The sequence below is a fragment of the Sparus aurata genome, chromosome 7 (assembly GCF_900880675.1).
Source record: "Sparus aurata chromosome 7, fSpaAur1.1, whole genome shotgun sequence".
In the NCBI taxonomy this organism is placed as follows: domain Eukaryota; kingdom Metazoa; phylum Chordata; class Actinopteri; order Spariformes; family Sparidae; genus Sparus; species Sparus aurata.
The window spans coordinates 10,889,499-10,915,334 of NC_044193.1; the positions used below are offsets into that span (position 1 = coordinate 10,889,499).

General features: G+C 45.5%; 2 protein-coding genes across 18 annotated transcripts in view; both read left to right on the forward strand.

Moving 5' to 3' along the window:
• tmcc1a (transmembrane and coiled-coil domain family 1a) overlaps positions 1–8,007 on the forward strand; it is a 48,897-nt gene extending 40,890 nt beyond the window's left edge. For all 17 annotated transcript variants that reach the window (XM_030423098.1, XM_030423100.1, XM_030423102.1 and 14 more), the window contains 4 exons: positions 369–626; positions 851–1,542; positions 3,181–3,316; positions 5,764–8,007. In XM_030423098.1, coding sequence (XP_030278958.1) covers positions 369–626; positions 851–1,542; positions 3,181–3,316; positions 5,764–6,078 — 1,401 coding nt within the window. In that variant the 3' untranslated portion in view covers positions 6,079–8,007. The remainder of the gene's footprint in view (positions 1–368; positions 627–850; positions 1,543–3,180; positions 3,317–5,763) is intronic.
• Positions 8,008–9,675: 1,668 nt separating this feature from the next.
• The window catches only part of plxnd1 (plexin D1), a 70,033-nt gene continuing 53,872 nt past the window's right edge, over positions 9,676–25,836 (forward strand). The window contains exons 1-5 of the mRNA XM_030424253.1: positions 9,676–11,317; positions 13,555–13,731; positions 17,343–17,474; positions 19,639–19,739; positions 25,385–25,514. Of these exons, the coding sequence (XP_030280113.1) occupies positions 10,106–11,317; positions 13,555–13,731; positions 17,343–17,474; positions 19,639–19,739; positions 25,385–25,514 (1,752 nt within the window). The 5' untranslated portion in view covers positions 9,676–10,105. The remainder of the gene's footprint in view (positions 11,318–13,554; positions 13,732–17,342; positions 17,475–19,638; positions 19,740–25,384; positions 25,515–25,836) is intronic.

A 25,836-nucleotide genomic window follows, 5' to 3' on the forward strand; every position in this document is an offset into this window, starting at 1 on the left:
ACTATGTTTAAAAATAAGAATGGAGCCGTGTATGGACAAGCTGGAAACCATGAGTTATTTTTTGTGTTCTACTTTCTTTTCTCTGTAAAGAACCCTGCATGAAACGGTAACATCTTGCACCTTCCTCTTCGGGGAAGCTGACCGCAAGTGGCCTTTTTAACTGTCTGAAAATGCCCTCCACCCAGGCGACTGGCTGCAGAAATGCAGAAGCCTCTGTTTTTATTGTGTGTCAGCAAAATGACTAAGAGCCCGCAATATGCAGCTCACACTTTTTCTTCCCTCTCCCACCTCTTTTGTTTTCCACGTTCATCCCCAATTTCCTCTTTTGACCCTTCACCCACTCCAATCTCCCTCTCTGTCTTCTTCAGATCGACCGGCTGGAGGTGAGCGGGCTGGGCCAAACACCCCTGGCAGTTTCATGTGGGGCAGACGGTTCGTTCCCGGGAGGTGAGGATGCCACCCCAGATCCTCAGCGCACTAAGCAGGCAATCGCCCAGCTGCAACAGAAAATCCTCAAGCTCACGGAGCAGATTAAGATCGAGCAGACAGCCAGGGATGACAACGTTGCTGAGTACCTCAAACTGGCCAACAATGCTGACAAACAGCAAAGCACAAGGATCAAACAGGTAAATGAGGAGCCGCCGCACTCTATGAAACTGTTTGTGTTTATTAAGGAGACTGATTGTCTTCTATTTTTAGGCTGGAAATTTCTGTGCAATGACACTAAAACCTGTTTGTCAAGTTTGTTTGTCCCCACAGGTAGAGAAGAAACTCACCTTAGAGTGAGGTCATTAATTCAGTGTAATGATTATTCCCCTGACTAATGAAGAACCTGTTCTGTGGCTTTCAGGTTTTTGAGAAAAAGAACCAGAAGTCGGCGCAGACCATCCAGCAGCTGCAGAGGAAACTGGAGCACTACCACCGTAAGCTGCGGGAAGTGGAGCACAACGGTATCCCACGCCAGCCCAAGGATGTTCTGCGGGACATGCAGCAGGGCCTGAAGGATGTCGGAGCCAAAGTCACGGGCTTCAGCGAAGGCGTGGTCGACAGCGTGAAGGGAGGCCTCTCCAGCTTCTCCCAGGCCACCCACTCTGCTGCCGGAGCCGTCGTCTCCAAACCGCGGGAGATCGCCTCGCTGATTCGTCACAAATTCGGCAGCGCTGACAACATCCCCTCGCTCAAAGACTCTCTGGACGACCCCTCAGTGGAAGAAGGTGTGACGGGGGCTGGCGGGCGTTCGCTGGGCAGCGCTGGGCATCACCTCCAACCCAGTCCCAAGTACGGCAGCGAGGACGACTGCTCTAGTGCTACGTCAGGCTCAGCAGGGGCGAACAGCACCACAGGGGCCCCTGGAGGCCCCCCCAGTTCCAAGGGCAACACACTGGAGAGGAGTCAGAGCTCGAGCCTCGACATGCTGCTGCAGGAGGTGCAGGAGCTGAGGGAGGGCCAGGCGAGGCTAGAGGAGAGCCTTGATGGTTTGAAGAGCCACTATCAGAGAGACTACACGGTTGTTATGCAAGCTCTGCAGGAGGAACGCTTCAGGTAAAAGCAAAACAGAGGATGTGGTATCATACAATCTTGAACAATATCCAGTGACGCTTAAGAAAACACCTAATGATCCAACAGTGTGTAATCAGTGAGTTATGAGTTATTTTTGGAAACACACACACAGGAACCCATACTGATCATATTGTTGTATCATCAAAAAAGCAACACTCGCCCTGCTCTTTCTCGATGAAGCACTTATCAAAACAAAACCTTGACTTTGACCTCCTCTTCATAAAAGAGAGGTGCTGCTCTAATACTCACTTATGTGCCAGTGTCACATGCATGATGCATATTTTGAGTGGCGGTCTTATTGTTCTCCCTTAAACAGTATTACTATACTAGTAACTCAATCTTTGAACTGAGATTCAAACTGCTGAAATGTAACTTCCAAGAAAATGTTGTTTTTATTATTTTGAGACAGCATCTCAATTAAATTGTGCAAAATGATAGACACACCTGCTCAGTACTTGTGTCCTCTAAGTTAGAAGATCTGTGGTGTTATTTCAGCCCTTGTCCCATGTCTCCCACGTCTTTGTGCAGCCTTTTGTTCTGGTCTGTCTGTGGGCAGTTGGCCTTAAAAAAACAGCCCTCCCATTCCTCCCGAACGCTCTGACAGGAGAGCACAGAGTTTAAGACGACAGAACAGGGGCATGCAGGGGGGATATAGCGAGTCGCTCACATAGCGAAAGGAACACAAGCATTTTTCTCCCTAAAATGTCCATCCAAGACCAGAGCGGCCTGTGTTCTTCCTCCAGGACGAAAATAATAGCCAACAGAACAGAGTGACCACTTCTCAGCCTGCCTGCTGGGAATAATAAATCATAAAGCAATCATGTTTCTAAATAGCTCCGCACAGACTGAATCCATCCTTTGCAGAAATGAGAAATGCTTCAAATGTCTTTTATTAGAGCTACAAATCATGTCTTTGGTTAGCCGATAAGCAACTATTTTGATAAGCATGGGATTTTTTTTATTAGGCAAAAATCTTCTAAAATACTTGCTGCATAGTCTTCTTTAACAGTGATCTAAATATACATCCGTTTTGAAGACATCGCTGCTTTGGTATAACACAATTATCTCCACCTACTATTTTCTGACATGTGACAGACAAGGGCTGCAACAACAGGTCAAATTAATCAATTGAAATACAATTGAACGACAATCATTCTGATTATATTTTCAGTCTTTTCTTTTTCAAGCAAAAATGTCAAACATTTGCTGCTTTTCTTTGGAATTTCTGATCATGTGAAAAGAAAATATAAATATCATTTAAAAGCAAACAAACTGAGGCAAACATATACAGGGGGCACTCTCTTATCTATTCTTGCCCAATGTGGTCCTCACATGCATCTGCCTGCCAAAATAAACAGCAGTATAGAGCCCTCTCTTCCTGCTGACTACCTCCAGTTGGCCAGTCTCATCCTGCTGTCTCTCTCTGATTGGCCGGTTGGATCAGCAGATGAGTAAGCATGTCCTAATCTTGTCAGGGCAAGTCATCAGTTCAGTCAGGTGCCATGTGGTCAGATGCCTTCAGGGTCTGTTTCGACTAATTCCAGCATGTGTTTCTTTTGTTTTAAGCCAATTATGTCGCAGACTCTCACGTGCCTGTTTTCCTCCCGTTTGTGTGTTCAGGTGTGAGCGTCTGGAGGAGCAGCTCAACGACCTGACAGAACTTCACCAGAACGAAATCCTCAACCTCAAGCAGGAGCTGGCCAGCATGGAGGAGAAGATCGCCTACCAGTCGTACGAGAGAGCCAGAGACATTCAGGTCTGTCTATCTGTCAGGCTGACGTCCGCAAGCACACAGCTCATGTCAGAAATACATTAACCGCTATTAAAATCAGCTTAGTCCGAATGACATCTTCTTGTTCTCTCATTGTGCTCAAAATTGGCCGTTCCAAAGCTGGCTGTCAGCAACACAAATGACTTGTCAGGAAGAGGTGATAAGAAATTTTAGAGGTTAAAGCAAAAGTGTTCAAATTAATGGCCACTTCTTGTCCTCACTTCTGACTGGCTGTGTCATTCGAAGCCGTTACAAAAAAAACTGATAAACACACACAATTAAAGGCACAGGCGAGGATAAAACATGTATGTGCATAGCAATTGTTAGTCATACTGCAAGATTAAAAACAAAGCAATTTAAACCATAATTTAAAACCCAGTGCACCCAATAAAATAAAAACGTTAAATACAATTAAGAGCTAGGAGAATAAAAGTGGGTCCTCAGGTGCTTCAGTAGACTCGGCCTCGGACCTACCTTTTGCTAAAGAAATAAGCAACTTAAAACAGATTTAATTGTGATTTTTTTGTTTTACTTTTTTCTATAATATAAAAAAGGTTTTAAAAATTTAATAATTGTAGTAGCAAATAACGAAAATGAAATCAAGTTATATTAAAACTCAAATTAATATAATAACGTCATTTTGTCTTGTGATGTTTGCCAGTGTGCAGTAGTCGTATTCCAAAGTGCCTTTGTCAGAAGTTTACTTTTGAAGCGATGCTATTGTTGTCACTTAATGGCATTACTAATCCGTGCTCCCTGACCTGACAGCCGACGTGATGAACCCAATCCCTTCATACGCTCAGCAGCCGCTGATTAATTTAGAGTAGCTTCTGTTGGCCTGAGCAACAAAAATATTAAGATAATTCTGAACTATTGTGAAAATGGTACACTGGTACATTTTTGAGTTTTTAACATTCAAATAATAATAACATTAATAAACGACGTTATATATGTTCTTTAAATTCTATTTTCTCATTTAGAGAAAATAAAAACTGCTACACTGAAGTCAGCATCTCTAATTTTCTAATTTATTTAGTATTAAGCTAATATAGGCTGCTCAGACTGAAGAAGTGTCACAGTGTCGGTCTTGAGTGAGGTGGAAGTGGTTGCGGCTGTAGCTCAGGAGGTAGAGGGGCTCATCCATCAATTGAATCAGCTCCCCCAGCTGCACATTGAAGCATCCTTGACCAAGATACTGAACCCAAAATTGCTCCTGATGATCAGCACCTTGCATGCCAGCCCCCGTGTACGAATGTGTGTGTGAATGGCTAAATATGACAAGTGTTGTAAGGCGCTTTAAGCGGTCAGAAGACTGGAAAAGCGCCCAAAGTCCATTTACCAAAGTCTGCAGTAGTCACACGCCCTCCCAACTGTCAAAGGCATTATCTCATTGTTCCTGTTGACACTGTCAACAGGAAGATGAGACGGAGAATCCAGCCAGTCCATCTGCTTCTATGTTTGTTCACAACAGAGGCATTTCCTTGTTGTTGATACACATTACTTCTGTCCTTTCCTGTTGCCTATGGGGGCTTAAGTGTGTGTGTGTGTGTGTGTGTGTGTGTGTGTGTGTGTGTGTGTGTGTGTGTGTGTGTGTGTGTGTGTGTGTGTGTTCGTCTGCGTGTCTGAAGTGCCCCTTGACTGCATTTCTTTAACCCAACAGCAGGGGGTGGTAGAGGATGGGACATGAGGAGAGAGGAGCTGAGGCAACAGGCATTAAACAAATCAGACATCCACGCCTGAGGGCTGTATTTTAAAGAGATGTCAACCATCTGTATGAAGTCACCTTAAATAACTAATACAGATGATGAATACAAAAGGACGTCACGGATGGTCACGGGTGCACCTTTGCACCCTCACTCATTGCTGGAACAGCTGCCTTCTCTCTCCACGCTCCTCTCGCCTCAAGGAGCATTTTAGGGAATTGAGACATCCTTCAATATGGCGTGCGAATATCGATTTTCAGGTCACAGGCAGGAGGATGGAGGAGAGAGCAGACGAGGAGGCAAAATATAGAGAAATGAGATGCGTCTTCTTCGCCTTGTATTATTATTTTCTCTTCTTCTGTTTTTTTTTTTTAAATGGCAGCTGGAGTACAGCTTTTAGGCACATTAACTCCAATTACAGAATCAGAGAGGCGATCAGAATGGTTAAATGCTCGCCCGCTGATATATGCTCCCGCCATGATGTGAGTGCCAGGCACTGCACACACCCGCACTGCGATGGTTTGAGACTGAAACATGGACAATTACACCCCGTGAAAATAAAAATGAAAAGAGAATTTAAATGTTCTCGTCCCTAAACAGCCTGTAATTCTACCGTCGCTAAAACAGTAGTGTCCAGTATTGATTGACATGGGTATTATTTTAATTGTGTCTGGACGCGCTTGGAGAAGGTGACTTTGCTGACTGATTGTTTTTCTTTGTCCTCTGCAGGAGGCGTTGGAGGCGTGTCAGACCAGGATCTCTAAGATGGAGCTCCAGCAGCAGCAACAGCAGGTCGTCCAGTTGGAGGGGCTGGAAAATGCCACGGCCCGGACCCTCCTGGGAAAACTTATCAATGTGCTGCTGGCCCTTATGGCTGTCCTTCTGGTCTTTGTTTCAACTGTGGCCAACTGCGTGGTCCCCCTGATGAAGACGCGCTCGCGCTCGCTCTCCACCCTCCTCCTCATCCTCCTGCTGGCCTTTTTGTGGAGAAACTGGGACGCTCTATCGGGGTACACGCACCGCGCCCTGCAGCCACCGGGATGACCAGATTGAAGCCAGCACGTGTTGCTTTGTTGACACCAGGCGAAGTTACTGTAGCTGCCGTTTGTGCAGGAAGTTTGAAAAAAACGTGATTGCCACTAGGATGGCTGCGTGGCCGGGCTCTGAAAAACTGGGCTGAAGACATTCGGACACGGCTTGGAATCATGAAGAGGAAGAGTAGAGTTGAAAACACTCATGATTGTCATTTAGGAAGGACGAGACTGTTTACATTTCTTGAACATGAACTGTTGCGTTGCTACACCTCACAGAACGCAACATCGTACTGTTTTTATCCTTAGAGTTTAATCAATTATAATGTATTATTTCTAATAATATTATTTTTATTTTCAATGTTATTTTATTCAGTACCATGTAGCATTTACGCTCCTCTCGCTCTACATGAAGGGGAGTTTAGTCAGGAAACTGGGTTGGCTGTTCGCCCTCAAGGCCCAGTCTAATTGTAGAGACATGCAAATGTGATAATGTGGTTGATTGCCTTTAGGAAGTGAACTCTTACCTAGCTGTGATTGGTAGATTTGAGCCACGGCTGAAAACCTTCCTGGGAGTTGCTCCTGTTTTGTTGCTGTGATGAAATGGAACATTTTTTGAAGGACTGACCAGACAAGAGACTTTTTGTGCTTCCTCACCATTTCTAATAGAAAAGATCACATGCTTTTACTTATTCCCTTTTTTTTTTGTTTTTAAAGTAAAACAAGAGGAACTGTTTAACAGACAAGGTTATGAATTAAACACAAAGACGTACTGGGCCAGCAGCAGCAGCACAGGAACACAGAGGGAACATCTGGTTATTGTTAAGCATCTGCAGTGTGTGTGCAACATGTAAACAATGCTGCATGTTTTCATTACGAAAAATGACATATGACCCAACTTTGCTTTTAAAAATCAATGGCTAAAGGCCACTGTCCAAGTAAAACCAATTTGCCAGGATAATTGCCTCCCCACCGCCATATTTGATGTGATCAGGTTAGGAAAAGAGACTCACTGGTGCTTATCCAGCTCCATCTCAGTTGGAACAGGAATGCTGCTGCTTCATATCTACAGTGCAAGTCGTCTCCACTGCCATGACAGTCAAATGCACACTGCCTGTACGTGATACTGTACTGCTCATCAGACTTTGTGCCCGCTTATTCTCTCTGTAGCCGTCCTTCTTTTTCTACAAGTGCACCGCTATCTTATGGTGTGATCACCTAGTGCCAAATCTTAGTCTACCCGGGGATGCCTGAGCACCCAAAGGGTCCAATCTGAGAGGAGGAGTGCGGGCTTTTATTCTCACATGTCATGAATGTCTTGCCTGGATGTCAAGGTTGTATCTTTTTGACTTAACCTTTGCAAGGGAAAAAAAAACTATTAGAATAGAATTCACAATCGTGACTCCAGATGACCTTGCACATTTTTAATAGTTCACCCCGCATTTCGAGCTGAGACGCTGATTTCCTAACCGATAGCGAGATCGTTCTAACTGTACAGCTGCACTTTAGCACACGCGTAGATAACATGTAGGTCAGGCTGAGGCTCGAGAGAGAGAGACCTTTGATAGAGACTTCAAAGGTTGTCACTCGCAAGACGGCGGTACTCGGTGGGACAAGAAGAGTTGACTCAGGTCAGGATCACTGTCGTCCTCCTCTCAAGATCAAACCCAGAGAGAGGATTTTAGCTCATTTCTCATCAAAACGTCGATAAAATTGATTTCCTCTGAAGCCGAACACGCGATTGAAAATGGCAGTAAGTAGGTTTAGAGATGTGTTTCAGCTCTGCCGTCACAGGAGCAGCAGACAGGTTGAGAGTGAGCTGACCTTCGACCTTAGCTTGACCTTGCAGTAACAACTGAAGTAGGGTTGTGTGCTAAACCACTCCAGTGCCTTCTGATGTCCTTTTCTAAGTGTGGAATAAATAAAGTGCATTCCTGACTTACCCATGAGCCATTGCTGTTTGTTAACACTGACTTGCTTGATTTAATATTAATGTGTGCTGTTGTTTTTTTTTTGGGGGGGGGGGGGGGGGGTTATTACTCATTTTGTGATCTGGAGTCACCTCCTGCAGGCTCGCCGTGTGCCCACTAGAGGGAGATCTGTTGCCTTGTATGTTCTCGGATGTTCTCACTCCACCCATGGCTTTGCAGGGCTGTGTTTAATTTGTGTTGAATGGTCTGCGGTGAGGGAGTAGTGGGGGTGAGAGGTGGTGGTGGCGGGTCTGAACGCAAGGAGGTGTCATTTCTTATCACGGAGGAAACAGGTTGGGTGGAAGGCCCCTTTAACCGCAGACTAACTGCCAAAGAGTGGGCCAGCAGGGACAATATTTTCATTATAAACACAGGAGAGACCACGTCTACTACACCTTATTCTACTGTTCCCTCTCACTCACACAGTCACACACACATATGCACAGAGAGAGAGAGAGAGAGAGAGACTAATTCCGTTGAATGTTTGATTGAGCAGCGGCAAACCGCAGCACGCAGTCACACCTCGCCGGTGATATCTGATGCTGACAGCTTTGACCCACACTGAGCCCTATCCCTGCAGGACCCCGGTGCTGAGACTGCCGGTGGCTCCGTCATTGTGCGATGCAGTCGGGGGGTCATTATGTTGCACTTTATCAGAGCGCTTTTCCTCCTTTTCTCCGCTGCCAGATTTGATGCGCATGGCTGTGCGCCAAGGTAAACACGGGGCGCACTTATCTGCCCCAGTGAGAGCGGCAAGTGGTGACGGAGAGGAGGGAGAGAGAGTGGGTCCCCAGAGGAGTCCACGGTAAATAGGCACAGGCGATTGCGCACGATTTAGCATCAACTTTAATTATTGCATGTATTCAGAGATAACACTTCTCGGGCTCGCCTGCAAACTGATTTATGCAGTGTCTGACACACTCGTTGTCGTCTCCCTTACTAGGGGGACCATTCATTTCTATTCAGAGTTGTGAGCATATGCACACACACACACACACACCACCCAGAGACAAAAAAAATGCTAACCATATTCGTGCATTTTTTTTGGGGGGGGGGGGGGGCGCATGTGTTGCGCCTGAATATTTATGAGGCGGAGCGCGCAAGAAGGCTATGTTGGATGGATGTGAATGTCAAAACCCGGAAAGGTGCGCTGATGTGCCCATCTGGTAGCACTTTCACGGTGCTTACCGTGCCGTATGTGCCCAAAACGGAACCCTCCGGATCTGCAGAACTAATCTGAGAGCTGAGGGGCTGGGGGGAGCGTAGGAGGTGGGACGGTGACCCGTCATTAACCCTGGGATGAGCGGAACCACGCAGGGGCGGAGATTCATCGAGTAGCCTGTGATGGTCATTAAAACTTCATACGGCAGAACGAGCTCACATTAAAGAAGTTTGGTCATTTAGAAGAATCAGAACATATTTCATAAGTTTCAAATGTAGCTGGACAAAAAAGGGTGGGGGGGATGACATGGGGACAGAACAGCTCCAATAATTCAGTGAGCCGCATCTGATCATTGTTCAGTGATCAGTCACAGCAGAGTGGTCTGACTGCGCGCTTTGATTGGAGGAGGTGTCACACGGAGGCTCCTCGGGGTTAATAAGCTGACGCCCCTGTTCTCTGTAAAGTCCACATTCCACATAAATACGCACTTTATCAATGCTTTATTTGTATTAATCAATTGTTGAACGAGCCCGACTCACACCAGACTCCGAGCAAGTTTGATCTCCCCTCTGCGGGCTCCGCGTCGTGCAGAAAAAGCGCATCACCAAATCAACTTTAAGTATTTGTCTCTAATAGGATGTTGGCGGCAGATCACACAGACGTCAACGAGGATTGTGGCTCAGTGCGCCTCAGGAGAGAGGCTGCTGAGCTGCACAGTGGGCAGAGAGGGACAGAGGAGGCAGCCTGTAAAGGAAGCACGACTCGCTTATCGCGTCATTCTGGGTTCAGGCGTTGAGCAGGAAACAGCCTTTCCTCTCGGATTGTCGCAGTAGGAACAAACACACAATTTTGTCTTTGCTCAATGCACCCCTCGGCACAGAACACGCGGAAGCCGGTCAGAAGGAAAAATGCCTCCTTCGATAGAGATAGCTGTTCTGCTCCTCGGCGTCCTGGCTTTGGAGACGCGTCGGAGCGCCAGCGCGCTGCACATCCAACAGTTATTCGCGTCTCCAAATCACACCAATAACTTCGTGGTGGACCCGGTGTCGAGGAAGGTCTACCTGGCCACCGTCAACAGCATCTACCAGCTGAACGGGACCTTGAACCTCGAGGTGGAGAAGAGGACCGGACCGGTGGAGGACAACCTGTTGTGCCATGCGCCACAGCTGCCCCAGGCTCCGTGCGAGCATCCCAAATCCCTCACTGACAACCACAACAAGCTCCTGGAGCTGGACCGAGAGCAGGGGGTCGTGGTGGTGTGCGGATCCGTGTACCAGGGCTTTTGCGAGCTCCGGAAAATGGAGAACATTTCGGAGATAGCGGTGGAGTTCCCACCTCAGGGCGAGAAGACTGTTTTCCCCAGCATGCTCAACATCGCCGCCAATCACCCGAACGCGTCCACCGTCGGGCTCATCTTCAAGAGCCACGGGGGAAACACCCGGCTCCTCGTCGGGGCCACTTACACAGGGGCGGGTACCCAGTTTTTCCCCAAGAACCACAGCAAGGAGGACCTGCGCTTTGAGAACACCCCGGAGATCGCCATCCGCTCCTTGAACATCCAGGATTTATCCCGACTGTTCACCTATGACATTAACCCCTCCGAGGATAACGTGTTCAAGATCAAACAAGAGGTCAAAACCAAAAACAAGCTCAACTTCGTGCTCGCCTTCCTCCAGAAGACTTACTCCTACATCGCCTTTAATAATGACGCCAAAATGGGCCACAAGGAGAGCCAGCCCAACAGCATCCTCGCCAGGATCTGTCTGGACACCGAGAACCCGCGGAAACCCTCCGGACCGGAGAGCAGGAAGCTCACCGAGTCCTACATCCAGATGCCTCTCCAGTGCGGATTTAACGGGAACATTTACAACCGGCTGCTGTCCGTCTACCAGGCGGAGATCCAGGCGGACGACGGGAGGAGCCCCGAGCCCTACCTGTTCGGAGTGTTCTCCAAAGGGGACAGAAAGTCCGCTCTGTGCGCCTTCAAGTTTGGAGACATCGAGGAGGAGATCCGACAAGGCCGCAGGAACTGCTCCAACTCCCCCAGCAGCGACGTGCAGGTGCTGGACAGCGTTATCCAGGGCTCCGGGGCGGCGTGTATACAGAAGGGAAACCTGGTGGTAAGGGCTTAAATATCTTATTTTCCTGGCTGACGTAGAATATCGCGTTTGGATTTAGTTCAGTTTAGTTTTAGTGTGAGTTTATGTGGGCATGTGGTGCGAAAAATGTACATTTTATCAAGGGACATTGATCTAAAAGTGTAATTGAAAAAAAACAAAACCTGAATTTTCTATAAATAAGTTGTTGTGACCTCTCAAGCTCAATGGGACTTCCTGGCAAAATAAAGATGAACACAAAATAATAAAACTTAAAAAAAAAACCTACAACAAGGAAAAAGAACAGACAAATCATTAACTTCACCAACATTATTATTTTATTATTTCATTTATGTTTTGATTTCATATTAAAGCAATTTACTGGAATCAGAACAGTTATATTTTCATTGGAGGAAGCCTTGAGATGATGAAAATCCAGTAAATAAATGAAATAAATCTTTTTTTTTTTTCTTTTTTAAAGGTGCACTACATATTTTTTATTAAGACATTTTAATCAGAGGAGAAAGATCTTCACCAACAAATTTGTTTCTTTTAATGCCGAAACAAACTGAATAAACAAACTCAAACCAAGGGACAACATCATTTCCTCCTGTTTTACTTTGTTTATATTTGGCGGGCCCTGCCACCATTCTAGCTTCAAAAAGTGTTCTGGATCTTGTTTACTCAGTTATTGAAAAATAAATAAGTCTGAGTTTGTGTTATTACCTCATTAACATTGTAAGTATTAATTTCTTCTCCAAAACTACACACTGCTCCTTTAACGCTCTGCACTGCTACCAACCAGAGTTTTCCCACGTACACTTAAACATAGGCTACTTAAACGTCTGACTATCACGTCTGCCTTCACAGTTGTCCTGATCCTACAAAATAAGACAAATACAACTGTATCGTTGACAGTTTCCCATTTTTGCTTACAACAGTTATCCTCCTTAGCCCCGCGGCTCATGACTCGGAGAGGGGATCTCCCATGTCACGGGTATGGGGGTCATGATAGCTGGAAGAGATGCTCCAGATCCGCGCTGTGGGGTTATGGGAAGGGTGAGATTCCCCTCACATCCAGCAGCTCCCTGTCTGCTCAAATATGAAGAGAGGAGGGGGTCGACGATTTCAACCTCAGACACGTTCTTTTTTTTTTTCTCATCGGCTGCGTGTTGCTAACTATAGCTCCGCCACAAATTCAACGTACCGTTGGTGAATAAACACCAGCTTTGTCACAAACACGTGGTCAGATTTTTATCTTGTGTTTTGAATGCTTTCCACTCGCATTGCAAACCAAATATTTGCCCCTAAGGAAGCATTGCATGCTGTATTTGTCTCCAGTGTTTTCCCTCTTTGCTAATAGCGCCTGATAGTAAAAGCAAAGAAAGCCTTGCACAGTTTCATTGGAATGCATTGTGGTGGTTTTTGAGTGACAGAGTCGAGGTCACAGGAGACTGTCCCATGACCGCTGTGCTGTCAGGTCAGAAAGTTGCCCTCCTCGCTGGCACTGTCTTGTTGGCTGTGGCCCCGGGGCCGCTCCTCCCGTGACCAGTTTTCTGAGTACTATCTCAATTGACCTGCAGGCCTCCCTGAGATAGACAACTGCTAAGTTCAAAGTAATTTTGTGCCGGTTTCTTTTTTCGTTTGCCGTAATACAACCTCACAGAGTAAAAAGTTTCTGAAGTCCTACGTTTGTGTTGCCACGGTCGCTGAAATGTGATCTTTTTTGTAGTCGACTGTCTGAAGGCCAACTCTGAGGGAAAGCCAGACACAATTTATGATAAGAGAGACGAGGCCGCGAGCAGAAGGGCCCGTGGGAAACGACTCTACAAATATCCACTGTGCTTAATTCTTGTTCTTTTTTTTCTTTTCTTTTCTTTTTTTTTTTTTTTTTTTTTTTTGCCTCTGCGTGCTCTAAAATATTCAGAGAATTCCCAGTAGATCCTGGTGCTCATCCAAGCGTGGCACTAATGTTTTATCATTGCCCGCTGAGGATTTGACAAAAGCAGAGTCTTATGAGTGTTGAAGACCCTTGTAAGCCCTTTTCAAGTATTCACTGAGATGTCTAAAGAGTGATTTAGAAGAATGAGCTGCGCCGATGTGATAGCTACTATCAGCTCTTGTTTTCCACTACGCTTTCATCATACAGCGCTTCTCTTTTTGTCTCAGTTCTCTCCCTGTTTTCTAATCTGTATGGCGTGCTTCCATATGAGAGCTGACGAGCATTGATCTCTCCCTCTCTCTCATTTTGTCTCTTCCAGTTGCAGCCCGAGCAGCTGGACTGCGGTGCGGCCCACCTACAGCATCCTCTGGCCCTACGGAGGCCCCTGAAGGCCATTCCTCTCGTTGAATACGCTGGTCTCAGTTCAGTCTCTGTGGACTCGGTGCACAACCACACTGTGGTTTTTCTGGGAACCAGTAATGGACGCCTTCGTAAGGTGAGACGCATGTGCTCACCGGCACACACACACTCACACACACATCAAAGGAGACAGTTAATGCTAATATTCAGGTTCATATTTTTTATTTTGGATTACTTCTAGATTTTTTTTTTTACATGCTTTAATGCTCATTAAACACATCTGTTTTCTCATACTGCATTCCCCCTCTGTCTGAAACACTCTGTTTTAGCTCCTGTCTTTTTAAAGCCCCTCCCTCCTGAATACCCTGTCTCCTCTGATTGGTCGGCCCACACATGCCCGAGCCAGCATCATTACAACAACAGAGTAGCTGTGCTGAATCAATTCTTACTGCCTAACTAGCCATTAGGCATAAATTACATGATTGTGTGACACAGTGATGTAGAGTGATGTCACAGAGTCGCAGAATTAAAGGCGGGACTACTGACGAGGCGTTTCAGGAGCAGTGTTTTCAGTGGGAGAGAGGAGCTCCTGTTGGTTCAGACTTCGAGACATTTTAACTTTCCAGATCTTTCGCACGCACAGGAACATATAACACTCTGACAGAAAGGAATAAAACAAAAACTGCATAATAGGTCTCTCTTAAGGATTCTTAGTTGACGTAACCTCAGGTCAAAACACAGATGTGGCGGTGACTGAGTGGAGTTAATACATAATGTGAGGGAGCCCTCAAGCTTGGAAAGAGTACAACGGTAACGATTACGCGGCGCTGCTCTGATGTGGCCGCTGAGCCTGTCAATAAACCAAACCTAGGTGTGTGATGAAACACTCGAGCAGGAATGTCTGCTTTCATCTCGTAGGTTCTCAGCACTGTCACCCCCTCAACCCCCTCGCTCCGTTCATACACGACCCATTAAGCAGTCCTTAATCATGGGCTTTAATGTCCCTCAGACCTGGTTGTTGTCTCAGAGATCACCAGAAGGTTGTTTTAATAAACATCGGCTGACGGTGTGTGACTCAGCCCTGTTGGTCTGCGACCTCGGCTCCAGAACATCTGCGGAGGGTCCGGCTTGTGAAAACCTTTTTCCCGACTAATTAACAGCATTCCTTAATTCTGTCTCAGCCACATTCCTAGTCACCCCTGACTGAGCTAGCTAGGCAGCAGAGTGCCTGCAAGCGCCACAAGCTGCTCCTCAGCTGTGTGCGGAAACAACATAAACTGACTCTGAGTGCTTTCTGACCCTGTTGTTCTGCATTAGGCTCGTACCTTTTTACAACATTAAAATCATTGTGCTCGAGGGGTGTTTCATTCGGGGCCCCGCTTAAAGAGCTCCTTGTTTTCCTCCCCAGATGAAGGCACTGTTTTAGCTCCGGCTGAGCATGCTGTAATTGGTTTTTGGATGGTTTATACCGGATGCACAACATCGGTCGGTGATGCTCCGTGCGCGAGTGTGTTTGTGGATGTCTGTTTGCCTGATTGCAGGTTTGACTTTGCTTTTAGGTGTTTGACTTTGTCTCTGGGCCAGTGCAAGTGGTTGAGCGAGTTCATGTGTTTACTCAGATGAATGCATACCCTGTGATTATGCTGCTATATGTGTGTTCACTCTCAACCTCGTTATGCAGTGAGCATCTGTGACCTTGGGGCGACGACTTGCGCTGTGCTTTTTAGCTTTACTCGTCTTTTATTGTTTGTGTATGTATCCGTGTGTGTGGCAGCGTCTGTCTGCGTGTGTGAGTGTCTGTGTGTGTGTGTGTGTGTGTGTGTGTGTGTGTGTGTGTGTGTGTGTGTGCCCTGAGGATAGAGCTGTTACAGAGGTTAATGGTGCTGTTAGCGTGTGTAATGTGATTCTGACTGTGAGTTTGGCTCCGACTAAACACAGGGGAACGGTGGTTGAGATTAAGTTAGGCCTCTTTTACTGTCTTTGAGAGAGCCCCTCAGTGAAGTAATTTGTAATTACATGCAATTTTTTAATGAAGTCTCTCCCCTCCCATTACAGCTGACTTCCATTTTCTGCCTCTCGCAGTGTCCGCCCTTTATCTCGCTCGCTCCTGTCCAATTTTTGCTCCCTCACTCAGTCCGCCCCTCCGGTTCTCAGTTCATCGCTTCATTGTCTCCCGTTTCTGTTCCTCTCACACTCCGTCTCACGTATAAAAGACCCCTTTGATTCATTTTGCAAACAAACAGACTTTATCTCCTTCCCTCTCTTGTTCTCTTCTCTCCTGCCCCACCTCCGCCTGCCTTTATTCTCTCTCCTTTACACCCAGGTACACACACACACACACACATACGCACACACTCTCACACACTCACACACACACACGCATAGAGAATGAGCGCACAGCAGCTGAGCACTCCCCGGTTGAATAGGGGCTTTCATCTGCAGGCAGATAGACAGAGAATAGAGTCAGAGCGACCTGCCAGTACAGCAGGTGTTTTTGTTGCCTGACCTGGTGGCATACTGTGCCACAGCTCTCCTCATTTCTCCTCCTCCCCTGCTCCTATTCTGCTCCCTGTCCAGGTGTGTGGGCTGCTGTTTACTCGCTCCTCACCGTGTCACTCCGGGTATGTGTTTGTAGACGCTGGGGTGCGGGGTGAAGACATAGTGCAGCTGCTTAGTATCTCCAAGCAGGAGAGTGTATTAGTGTGTGTGTGTGTGTGTGTGTGTGTGTGTGTTTGTCGACAGGTGGGTGGTGTTATAAAAACGACAGTGATATTTGGAGGATGAGATAATGCCGCTCCTCACAGGTTAAGCCAATGGTTTACTAAGCTTCTGTCTGCTCCGGTTTAACATTAACCAGCTCGTCTCAGTGGGTGGTGAGGTTTTTGTGTGTTTGTGCTGTGTGTGTGTGTGTGTGTGTGTGTGTGTGTGCGTACTTGAGGGGGTGTTCAAGCGGATGGAGAAGTGGCACAACCCGTGCTTGTCACCAGACGCCGGTCAGTTTGCCAGTTCCTCAGGACGGCAGGATGTCTCCGTTGAAGGGAGACCCGACAAAATCTCAGTAATAAGAGCTTTCACTGTCTGCGTGACAGGAAGTCTCACTCAGCGCAGTTTGTTTTTCTACTCGGCTCGGTGTGTGTGCGTGTCTGTGTGTGCGTATGTTTGTGCGTACGTGAGAACATGTCACCCGTTTTATTATCTTGAGCTGCAGGAAGGCCAGTATGTAGATAAATCACTGCACAGCTAAACAAGATAAGGCACACAGCTCAACAAAAGGACCCCCTAAAGTACACATAAAAAAAATATTTGGAAATAAGATATAGGGACATTTTTTGATTAACCTACTGTGGCAACAATTGTATATAGATAATACATACGTCCACTTCCTAGAAAGTGAGAGGTTCTGGTGGCTGCCTTGTGCACACAGGTTCAAAGGAGCTAAAGTTTACCTATAATATGAATATATTTATCTTGGTGGAACACCTTAGCGCAGGTAGCTGTCGCCTCAAAGCGAGACGCGTGGTCATGATGTGTGGGTGGGAAAAAAAAGCTGCTTCTTTCAAGGTGTCGCTGAGCAAAACTGGCCTTGAATTTTCACATGAAATGCGCCGCTCGATTTTTTGATGTTTGAGAAGTCCTTATTGCTCAGCTGACTCTTCCTTGTTGAGTTGACCTTGAGAAAAATGATAATTGCACCTGTCTGCACCTGCGATCCAACCTGTGTCCTCTGCTCTCATCTCCTCCTCACAGCTGACCCTCTTGCCGAACATGACCTTGGCCAATCAGTGGACACTGAAGCTGCCGGCCAGCGAGGCGGTCCATCACGTCATGACCCTCGACCCCAACGACAGCAACTACCTTTATCTCATGACCTCTCACCATGTAAGAATCTGACTCTCATCACCTCTGATTTATTCATGTCAGCATGGAGAGACAATCAGACCTCAGTTCTCACCCAGCGAATCCTCCCCGCCTAAGTTTAGCTGAACACACGTAGGTTTGTGGCCGCGTGCACAGACCTTCATTAGGTTTAGGTGGTGCATTTCCAAACAGATGTGTTGCATTACAGATGCGCTTATGACAGGATGTGGCTGCACCTCCAGCACGTCTGTGGTACATTGCAAGTGCAGCCGTCTGATTGTTTTTGTGTGTCTGTCATCAGGCATAACCGCGTCTGTGAGTGAGAACAGATAAAATGGGATGATTTAAAATGCATTAAGTCACTTCATAGAGGAAGTTATAACTGTTCACAAATACTGCACTTTGATGAACACCTGGATACATGATTGTCCTTCTGTCTGCTTGTTACTACAGTGGCGTAGGCCTTCTTCTTGAGTGTTTATAGGGATGAGTGAGGGCACCATTATCTGTAATCTGTTTAACCAACTTAGTTATCTGTTTCTATGCCAGGACTGAGTGAAAATGGAAGGAGCTATGTAGAACTTGTTTACTTAAGCCTGAAATTGAGAGAGGCAGGAATGACGTACTTTTGCAGGCTAACCCTAAAGTTAGCATCGCCCTGGTTCCCTCGACAAAAAGCCTGCAGGATTTTTTTGTTTCTTTAAGCTGTGTGGCGAACACAAGTTTATGATACTTGCAAGTTTTGTTTACAAGACCATCCAGACAAATGAGCACCACTTGTATACCATTTTTGAAGCGTAAACGCATTATTGACGTTAGACTATAAACAATCTGCATCACGGTCACATGACTCCTACTACACTATACTGCACACACTTCCCTATAAACTGATCAGTCTACAAGTTGTAAAGTTAGAGCTGGAATAGTTTGCGACAGAAACCCTGTAAAGACGGACTAGTGAGTAGATGACTCTCCATGTTTGGCGTAATTTAGTTTAATGTCAAACTCTGTAGTCTCATTTAGCCACTTAGCAGTCTCAGTTGCTTTGTAATTTGTATGTTGGCCATTTCCAGACGTATGTTACGTTTTAGAACAAAACATTACATTACAACAACATTCTGTAACTTTTTTACTTTTGAAGTTACAGTGTCTTGTAACAGGGTGAATGGTGTCTCTGTCTCAGCCACTCTGCCCCCCTATCACTTGTCCTCGCGCCATGTAACTACAGGATCACAGCGTTAGATACATGTTTATTTTTAGATACAGGTTTTCAGGCCATTACATTGTTGTTGTGTAATGGGCTTTGTTTGTAGTTAGCACCACCTACTACACCTACACCTTTGTCTAAACAAATTGTTACAGTCCTGGGATTTGTATTTACAACAGCAGTGTTGCACACAGAAAGTGTGAGCGGTGCCGCAATTAAATGCCTATTTCTACATAATTTCGCTTTAACCACAGACCTTATGTCAGGCATCTAACCAAAAACCCATTCCAAAAACCCACCGACCTCTACGAGGGAACCGAAAGTGCAAAAATGCGCTTTTATTTCTGGGTTTTAGGACTCTTTCCTGCGGCTCTCTATTGATATGGGTTGATCAGAAGTTGCCATAAATTATTTATTAGAAAACTAATTACAGAACAGCCTCAGAATTGAGCTTCAGATACATGTTTTGGAATAGAAGAGTGAGAGACTAGTTTTTATAAACTTGAATGAATAAATTCTCAGTTTATCCAATTAGGGATTTTCCTTCACGAGTATCACAAAAGTACGTTATCTGTGCTTAAGACTTGTTTCATCTGCGCGCTGTCTCAACCCTAGTTCATGTACTGCTTATGATGATGAGGTTTGAATGAGGAAGTAGGACTGAAACTTGGCATATTCTGTTTCCACATTGATGTGTATGAAATGTCAGAAAACGGTGAATCAGTGTCTTTGAATAGCTTGTTTTGTCTGCCTGACGGTCCACAACCCCGACTTATTAAATTAACAATCAGACAAAACGGAGAAACGCGGCATTTAAGAGAATTAACTGGGGAATGTTTGGTATTTTTGCGTGACAAAAATGAGTAGTCGATTACCGAAGTTCTGTGGTAAAACGTCTGCACGAATCTTCACAAAAGTCTGTTGCTTCTACCTGACATACTAACCATGCTGTTCGTGTGTGTGTGCTGTCATGTGCAGATGCTCAGGGTGAAAGTGGCGGATTGTGACCAGTGGAGGAGCTGCGGCGACTGTTTGGGAGCGGGCGACGCCCACTGTGGCTGGTGTACTCTGGAGAACCGGTAGGAAAACACACACAGTTTGCTTTTTGTTTTCACTGTCTATCGGTTCCCCATCTATCAAGTTAATTATCCCTTGTTCTCATCTGCTGCCAATAAAACATATAATTCAATCAAATTGTCATGCTGTGTATTCACGCACGAGCCACATGCTTTTTTTTCTACTTTTTTTTTTTTTTCTTTTTAAGAGAGAAAATGTGGAAGGATCCTCTGTCCCCCTTCTGCCTTTATTTAAGCAGTGATCCAGCTGCAACTGTTTAGATGAGTGATTGATTTAAGTTTGTGCTAATTTCGAGTCAATAAAAAGATTAGATTAAGATTAATGGCACGATAAAATAATTTGAGCTTGTAGTTTTGATGCTTCTTAACGTCTTAATCCGTAAAAACCGCTGAGACTCGTTTGCTGGTTTTCATCATCTTCTCTCTCGATTTCAAAATGTCGCCCGGATGAATGAGTCTTGGCAGTAGCGGAGGGAGTTTTGGGGCTGGAGGGCTGTTTTTTTGGATCGAGCAGAATTGATTTGCTTTTCATTAGGCCCCAGACTTGGGAGCCACATCATTGTTCAGAGCGGTCCCCTGGTTCGTTGGTAGTTTTGGGAGGGGATGACAGGCTTGGAGCGCCCGACGAGGAGTGACTTGGCTGAAGTGTTGCTGTGAGCGAGCGGGTGTACCCTGTGATTAATGTGGCTCTGTCAGGACCGGCTCTCTGGCTCTGTGTTCACTTGCTTCTTGGGAAGAATATGTGTGGTGTCGAGCTGTGTTTGTTTGTGTTTCTGTTTGTGTGTGTGTGTGTGTGTGTGTGTGTGTGTGTGTGTGTGTGTGTGTGTGTGTGTGTGAGTCGGTTGGTTGCTCAGTGATTAAGGCAGATCAGACAAGATAGTGAAATTTGTGATGAGTTGTGCTGCAGCTCTGGAGGCTCTGGCATTGCCAGGGGCCATTCAGAGCTGGAAGAGTGGAACTGATGAGAGTTGTGTGTTTGTGTGTCTGATTGGCGTGTGTGTGTGTGTGTGTGTGTGTGTGTGTGTGTGTGCGTGCGTGTGTGTGTGTGGTCAGACTGTCTCGCTGTCATCTCCCTGTCTCCTCTACTTATTTATCTATCTGTCGTCTCTTTATCCCAGTCCCTTTCTCGCTTCACTGCATTTTTTCTACCCTTGTGATTCTCTCTCTGTCTTCGGCTTTCCTTTTTTTTCCCCCTTCCTTGCCCCTTCTCTTTTCTAGTAGCTTTGACAATTTAGCCATCCCTCTCTCAACCTTCCTCTCTGTCTTACTCTCCCTTGTCTCCTCGTCTCCTCATCTCCTCGTCTCCTCCTCCCCCAGTGCCCTTGTCCTCCTCTCTATCCTTCTACAAAGGAGCGTTGATTGTGATGATGGTGGTGGGAGGGAGAGTGCACACTGGTTCTTTTGACAAGGAAATGTCAAAGTGTGTAAGCCTGTGTGTAAGTGTCAGTGTGTGCTTGTGTGTGTGTGTGTGTGTGTGTGTGTGTGTCGCTGTCTGGCTCTTGGAGGCCAGGGAACTGATGTCATGCGTGTGCTTGTGTGTGTGTGTGTGTGTGTGTGTGTGTGTGTGTGTGTGTGTGCTTGATGCACTGTTTGGCCAGTCATGCCAGCCGCTGGGCAGGAGCTGTGGCCTCAGAGCCCGGGGGATCAGGGGGTTGAAGTGTGGGGGTGGATGGTCTCCTCCATCACCTCACTGTCTGACACAACTACAGACACTGAGTAGAGAGAGGAAGGGGGGAGAGAGAGAGAGAGAGAGAGAGAGAGAGAGAGAGAGGACCACTAGAGAACTATCTCACAATCTGTGAAGCCACCACTGTCTTTGTGGGCGTCTGTTTGATTTTTTTGCACGGCTCTGACGTCTCCCAGCACGTCTGCATGGAAAGCGAGCATGAAAACATGTCTGTTCGCTCGTTGGAGTCAGCATTGTTGGCAAAAAAAAGAGGGCTAGTTTCGTCCGCCAGAGATAAAGATTAGTCCTTGATCACTCTTTTCAAGCTGGCGCTGGTTTAATCTGCCACATGTCACAAGAAGGCACTTAAATATCTTTGTATGAATCAAGTTATGCGTCATGTGCCGTCTTTTTGCTATTCACAAATTATCATGCTTATCTGTATGTGCTTGCCTCACACTGACTTTGTGTGTGTCTGTGTGTTTCTGTGTGTGCGTGTGCCGTTAGATGCTCGCGTGTTCTCCTGCTGTTTAACAGTCTCACTTGTTTCCCACCTTATCTGAGACTTAGGAGGCAGCCAGTTTTCTCAGGTCATATTTTAGCTCCACAAGGTATGTTGGCTGTTTATTTTTAGGAGCTGTTTGAAAAGCTTTTATAGTCGGCACGCTGTCGTGAGGCAGGTGCTGAGTAAATGGTAAATGGAGTGTGTGCGTGTGTGTGCGTGTGTGTGTCTAATATATGTTTATTGTATGTATATTAGCTGTTGAAGCCTTTCAGCGAAGAGAGGAGTGCTTTGAATTTATTTCTCCTCACTGCTGCACTTGATCAGATTGTTTCTTTGATTTGGCAGGGATGTCATGCATTTTAAAAAAGAATAGAGAAAGGAAAATATATCATGATGTGAGTGACTTCAGTTTGATAGCCAGTCTTACCAGCAATCACTTACTGTTTGTTGATGTTCATCTGAGACTGAATGTCTTTTTCTTTTGAGATTGTCAAATGATAAAAGTTTCCGGGATGCCAGCTTCAGTTTATACCAAGTGTCATCTATGAGGTATTCAGCACTTTAAGATAAAATCTGGAGTTTACTTGGCAATCTAAATATATACTTCCAGATGGAAAACAAGGAGAGGACTTTTGACCCATTGTAACTCAAGAGGACATTGCATTTAACAATTATGATTTCAACATCCAAGGGTAGTCACCAGAAATGTTTTTCATTCATTATAATTTGGGCAACAGCGGATATTTCATTCCACTGTTGCGGGTGGCCATAAACGGGAACATTTCTTGGGCAATTCCTGCAGGGACACCAAAGGTGCTGCCAAAAGGACTGTTGTATTACATTTATAAAAAAAAAAAATAATAACTTCAGGGTAACTTCAGGGTTTAACCAACTTGGTAAGGGAAGCCGCTACCAATATTGCAGCCATGTTGATGCCCAAGATTCAACCTGAGGTAATGTACCGAAAAAATATAATTAATTTTCAGGTTCATACTTTTATTTTGGGTTACTACTAAAATAGGTTGCTTTAGTGCTCAAAAACACACATCAGTTTTCTCATACTCTCCTATCTGAAATGCTTTGTTTTAGTTCCTGTCTCCTTAAGGCCCCTCCTACAGAATACCCAGTTTCCACTGATTGGTCAGTTCACACATGCCTGTCCCAGCACTGCTAACAACAGAGCAGCTGTGCTAAATCAGTTCTTATTTTCCAAACTGGCCTCTCAGCGTAAATTATGCAATGCATGACATGGTAATGTAGTGTGAGAGTTAGAGCTGCGTCTACTGAGGACTGGTAGAGCAAGGAGCTACTGTTTGTGCGACTTTGACCTTTTTAACTTTTGCATGCACAAGATTTTTTTTTGATGCCGTAACTGTTAAATCAGCTGCTGTAGTTGTTTGAGACTCTGCATTCAAACACCCGTTCGTAGCGAGTGTCCACGTTTTTCTGAGCAAATGCAATGGATGCACTTTTAAGATTGGAAGCGGAAATTCCGATTTACCATTTACAATGGAACGCACCATTCGTACACGACCGCTATCTCGCGCACGTGGGGTTCAAACGCGAGTATATGTGGATCAAACCACTGTGAGGCATAAAGGAGGGGTACGTTATCTATAAAAACTTAAAATCACACTGTGTCGCGTCTACAGGTAGCGCACATGTTTCCAATGTACGCTATCGTATTATTTGTATCTATACGTTTGCAATGATATAAGCTATTTATGGGGACAACTCTCCGTTTAGACTAAAACTTTTAGGCGACCCCCCCCCCCCCCCGTCTGTAGCGTCACGCGTGTCAAAAACGTTAGCGTCAACGTCAAGTCTCGTTCTTTGTTCAAGCTTGTTCAGAGTTAACTCATGACTTTGCTAATTTTGCACTATTGTATTTCAGCAAAAATCATGTACGAAAAGTTTGGCATGTTTTCGTTAAATGAACAAAAATGGAGCAAGAGTAAAGAGCCGTCAGCCACCCTCGCAGCTCGGTGAAGTTGTACTGAGGCACAGCTGAATGTTGACATCAGCATGCTAACTTTCTTGACTGCCTACAAGCTGATGTTTGGCAGGTTATTAATGTTTGTCCATCAAAATAAAAAAAACATGTCGCTTTGGAGCTCACACTGCAACACACTTCGCTGTAGGTTATCATGTTCACCACCTGAGGCCGGGGAATGTCATTAGCTGTGCAGGTACTTGGTCATAAAACAAAGATGTTAAGAGATTATAAAAGTTATCAGCATTTGTCCTCTGGGATTAAGAAAGTGCAACAATTTCAAAGTACGTTTAAAAAGAAGATAAAAAAACAAAACAAGAATGACTTTCAAAATAAAGTTAAATCAATAGCAAGTAAATCCAGTGTATCACCTGTAAATCCACTTTAGTGTGACTGTTGAGTTTGCTGAGTGTGTTCAGAGTTGATGAGGTTTGTTTGTGTCTGGGGGATTTTTGTGTGGCTCACTTCTATTTTTAGTCCGGCAGCTGACCTCAAGGCCGCTCTCAGTCCCCTCAGTGCCAATGGGACTGAAAATCTGGACGTTCACTTTCCGGACACTCACACGTACAACTGTGTGGACACACAGACACACACTTTATTTTCAAACAACGATAGAGGCGTCAGAGAGGGAAGTGGGATGAGCCAAACTCATTATGTGGCATGTTAGGACGCTGCTAAATGGGGCCCATTTGGTTTCTCGTTACTGTGAGGTCACTTTGTCCTTTTCAGCGTGCACTGCAGATGAACTGAGGTCTGTGCCAACGGCCAGCGAAGTTCATTAGTGAAGCAGAAGTCAGATTGTGTGCGGCCACCTTGCATGTTGAATGCCCTCTTAGAATTCTTCTGTCCTAGACATTCATTATACTCACAGATGGGCTCATGCACACAGTATGCTCTATGCATGTCCACACAAACACACACGTTCATGGATGTACCGTTGGTCCGTGCAGATTAAGAATCAGTAGTGTTTTTTATTCAACTATGGGTAACTGGCCCCTGATCTGAGTGCCTGCGGGATGGGTTGCCATAGAAATGTGTGTGACCTAGAGTCAAGTAGTCTCTTGTTGAGCCAGACAAACTGACAGCCGAGGACTGAATGTGGCTTTAGGAGACTAGAGGACCTCATAAATCTGTGGGAAGCGGACCATGAACCCCAGCGGTGAGAATTTGTCAAGACCTGGAATGAAATGGAAAACACAAAAGTTTTTCTTCTCCCCACAAAGGATAAAATGTTGACCTTAAAGCTCCGCGTTCAGACACCAGTGTGGTAATCCAGTGACTGACTGACTCCCAACTGGAGCCTTGAAAAGCAATTACTATATATGAGATAGTCATATCTTGATAGAAGATCTTATCCCAAAATGTTACGCCTAATTTTCCATGACATATTCCGTACAGAAAATCAAGTATCCCTGTCTCTTTGTGCTGTCCTCTAATCTAAGTATGGCATGATAATTATGATTGCTGTCTGTCACTCTGTCCAGATGTACCCTCCAGAAGGAGTGTGCCCAGGGGCTGTTGGCACGGTCCTGGATTAGCATGGGTGAAGGCCCCCAGCAGTGTCCGTCCATGACCCTGACACCCCCAGAGATCAGCATCTCTGCAGACATCAAGGTAATATCAACTCCCTCCATTTTAATGTCCTCCAGCACATTCATGTTACAAGTGTTGTTGTCCATCAAGTTATGTTTGTAATGGGGTCAGTGTATTTAAAGCTGAGGAAACAGGGTGTCTCATGACTACCTTCATAACTTGATACCTCTCACTATTATTAAACACACTGTTGTTATCACTCTGCTGTTAGACTGTTCACAGTATGTGCTTATTTTTCTATTCTTATGGGTGCCTTTCACGTATACCAAAATAATATTTTAACATGATATATTTACTTCTACGACTTATGGGTTCTTTTTACATCACTGCCCACTTTGACTAA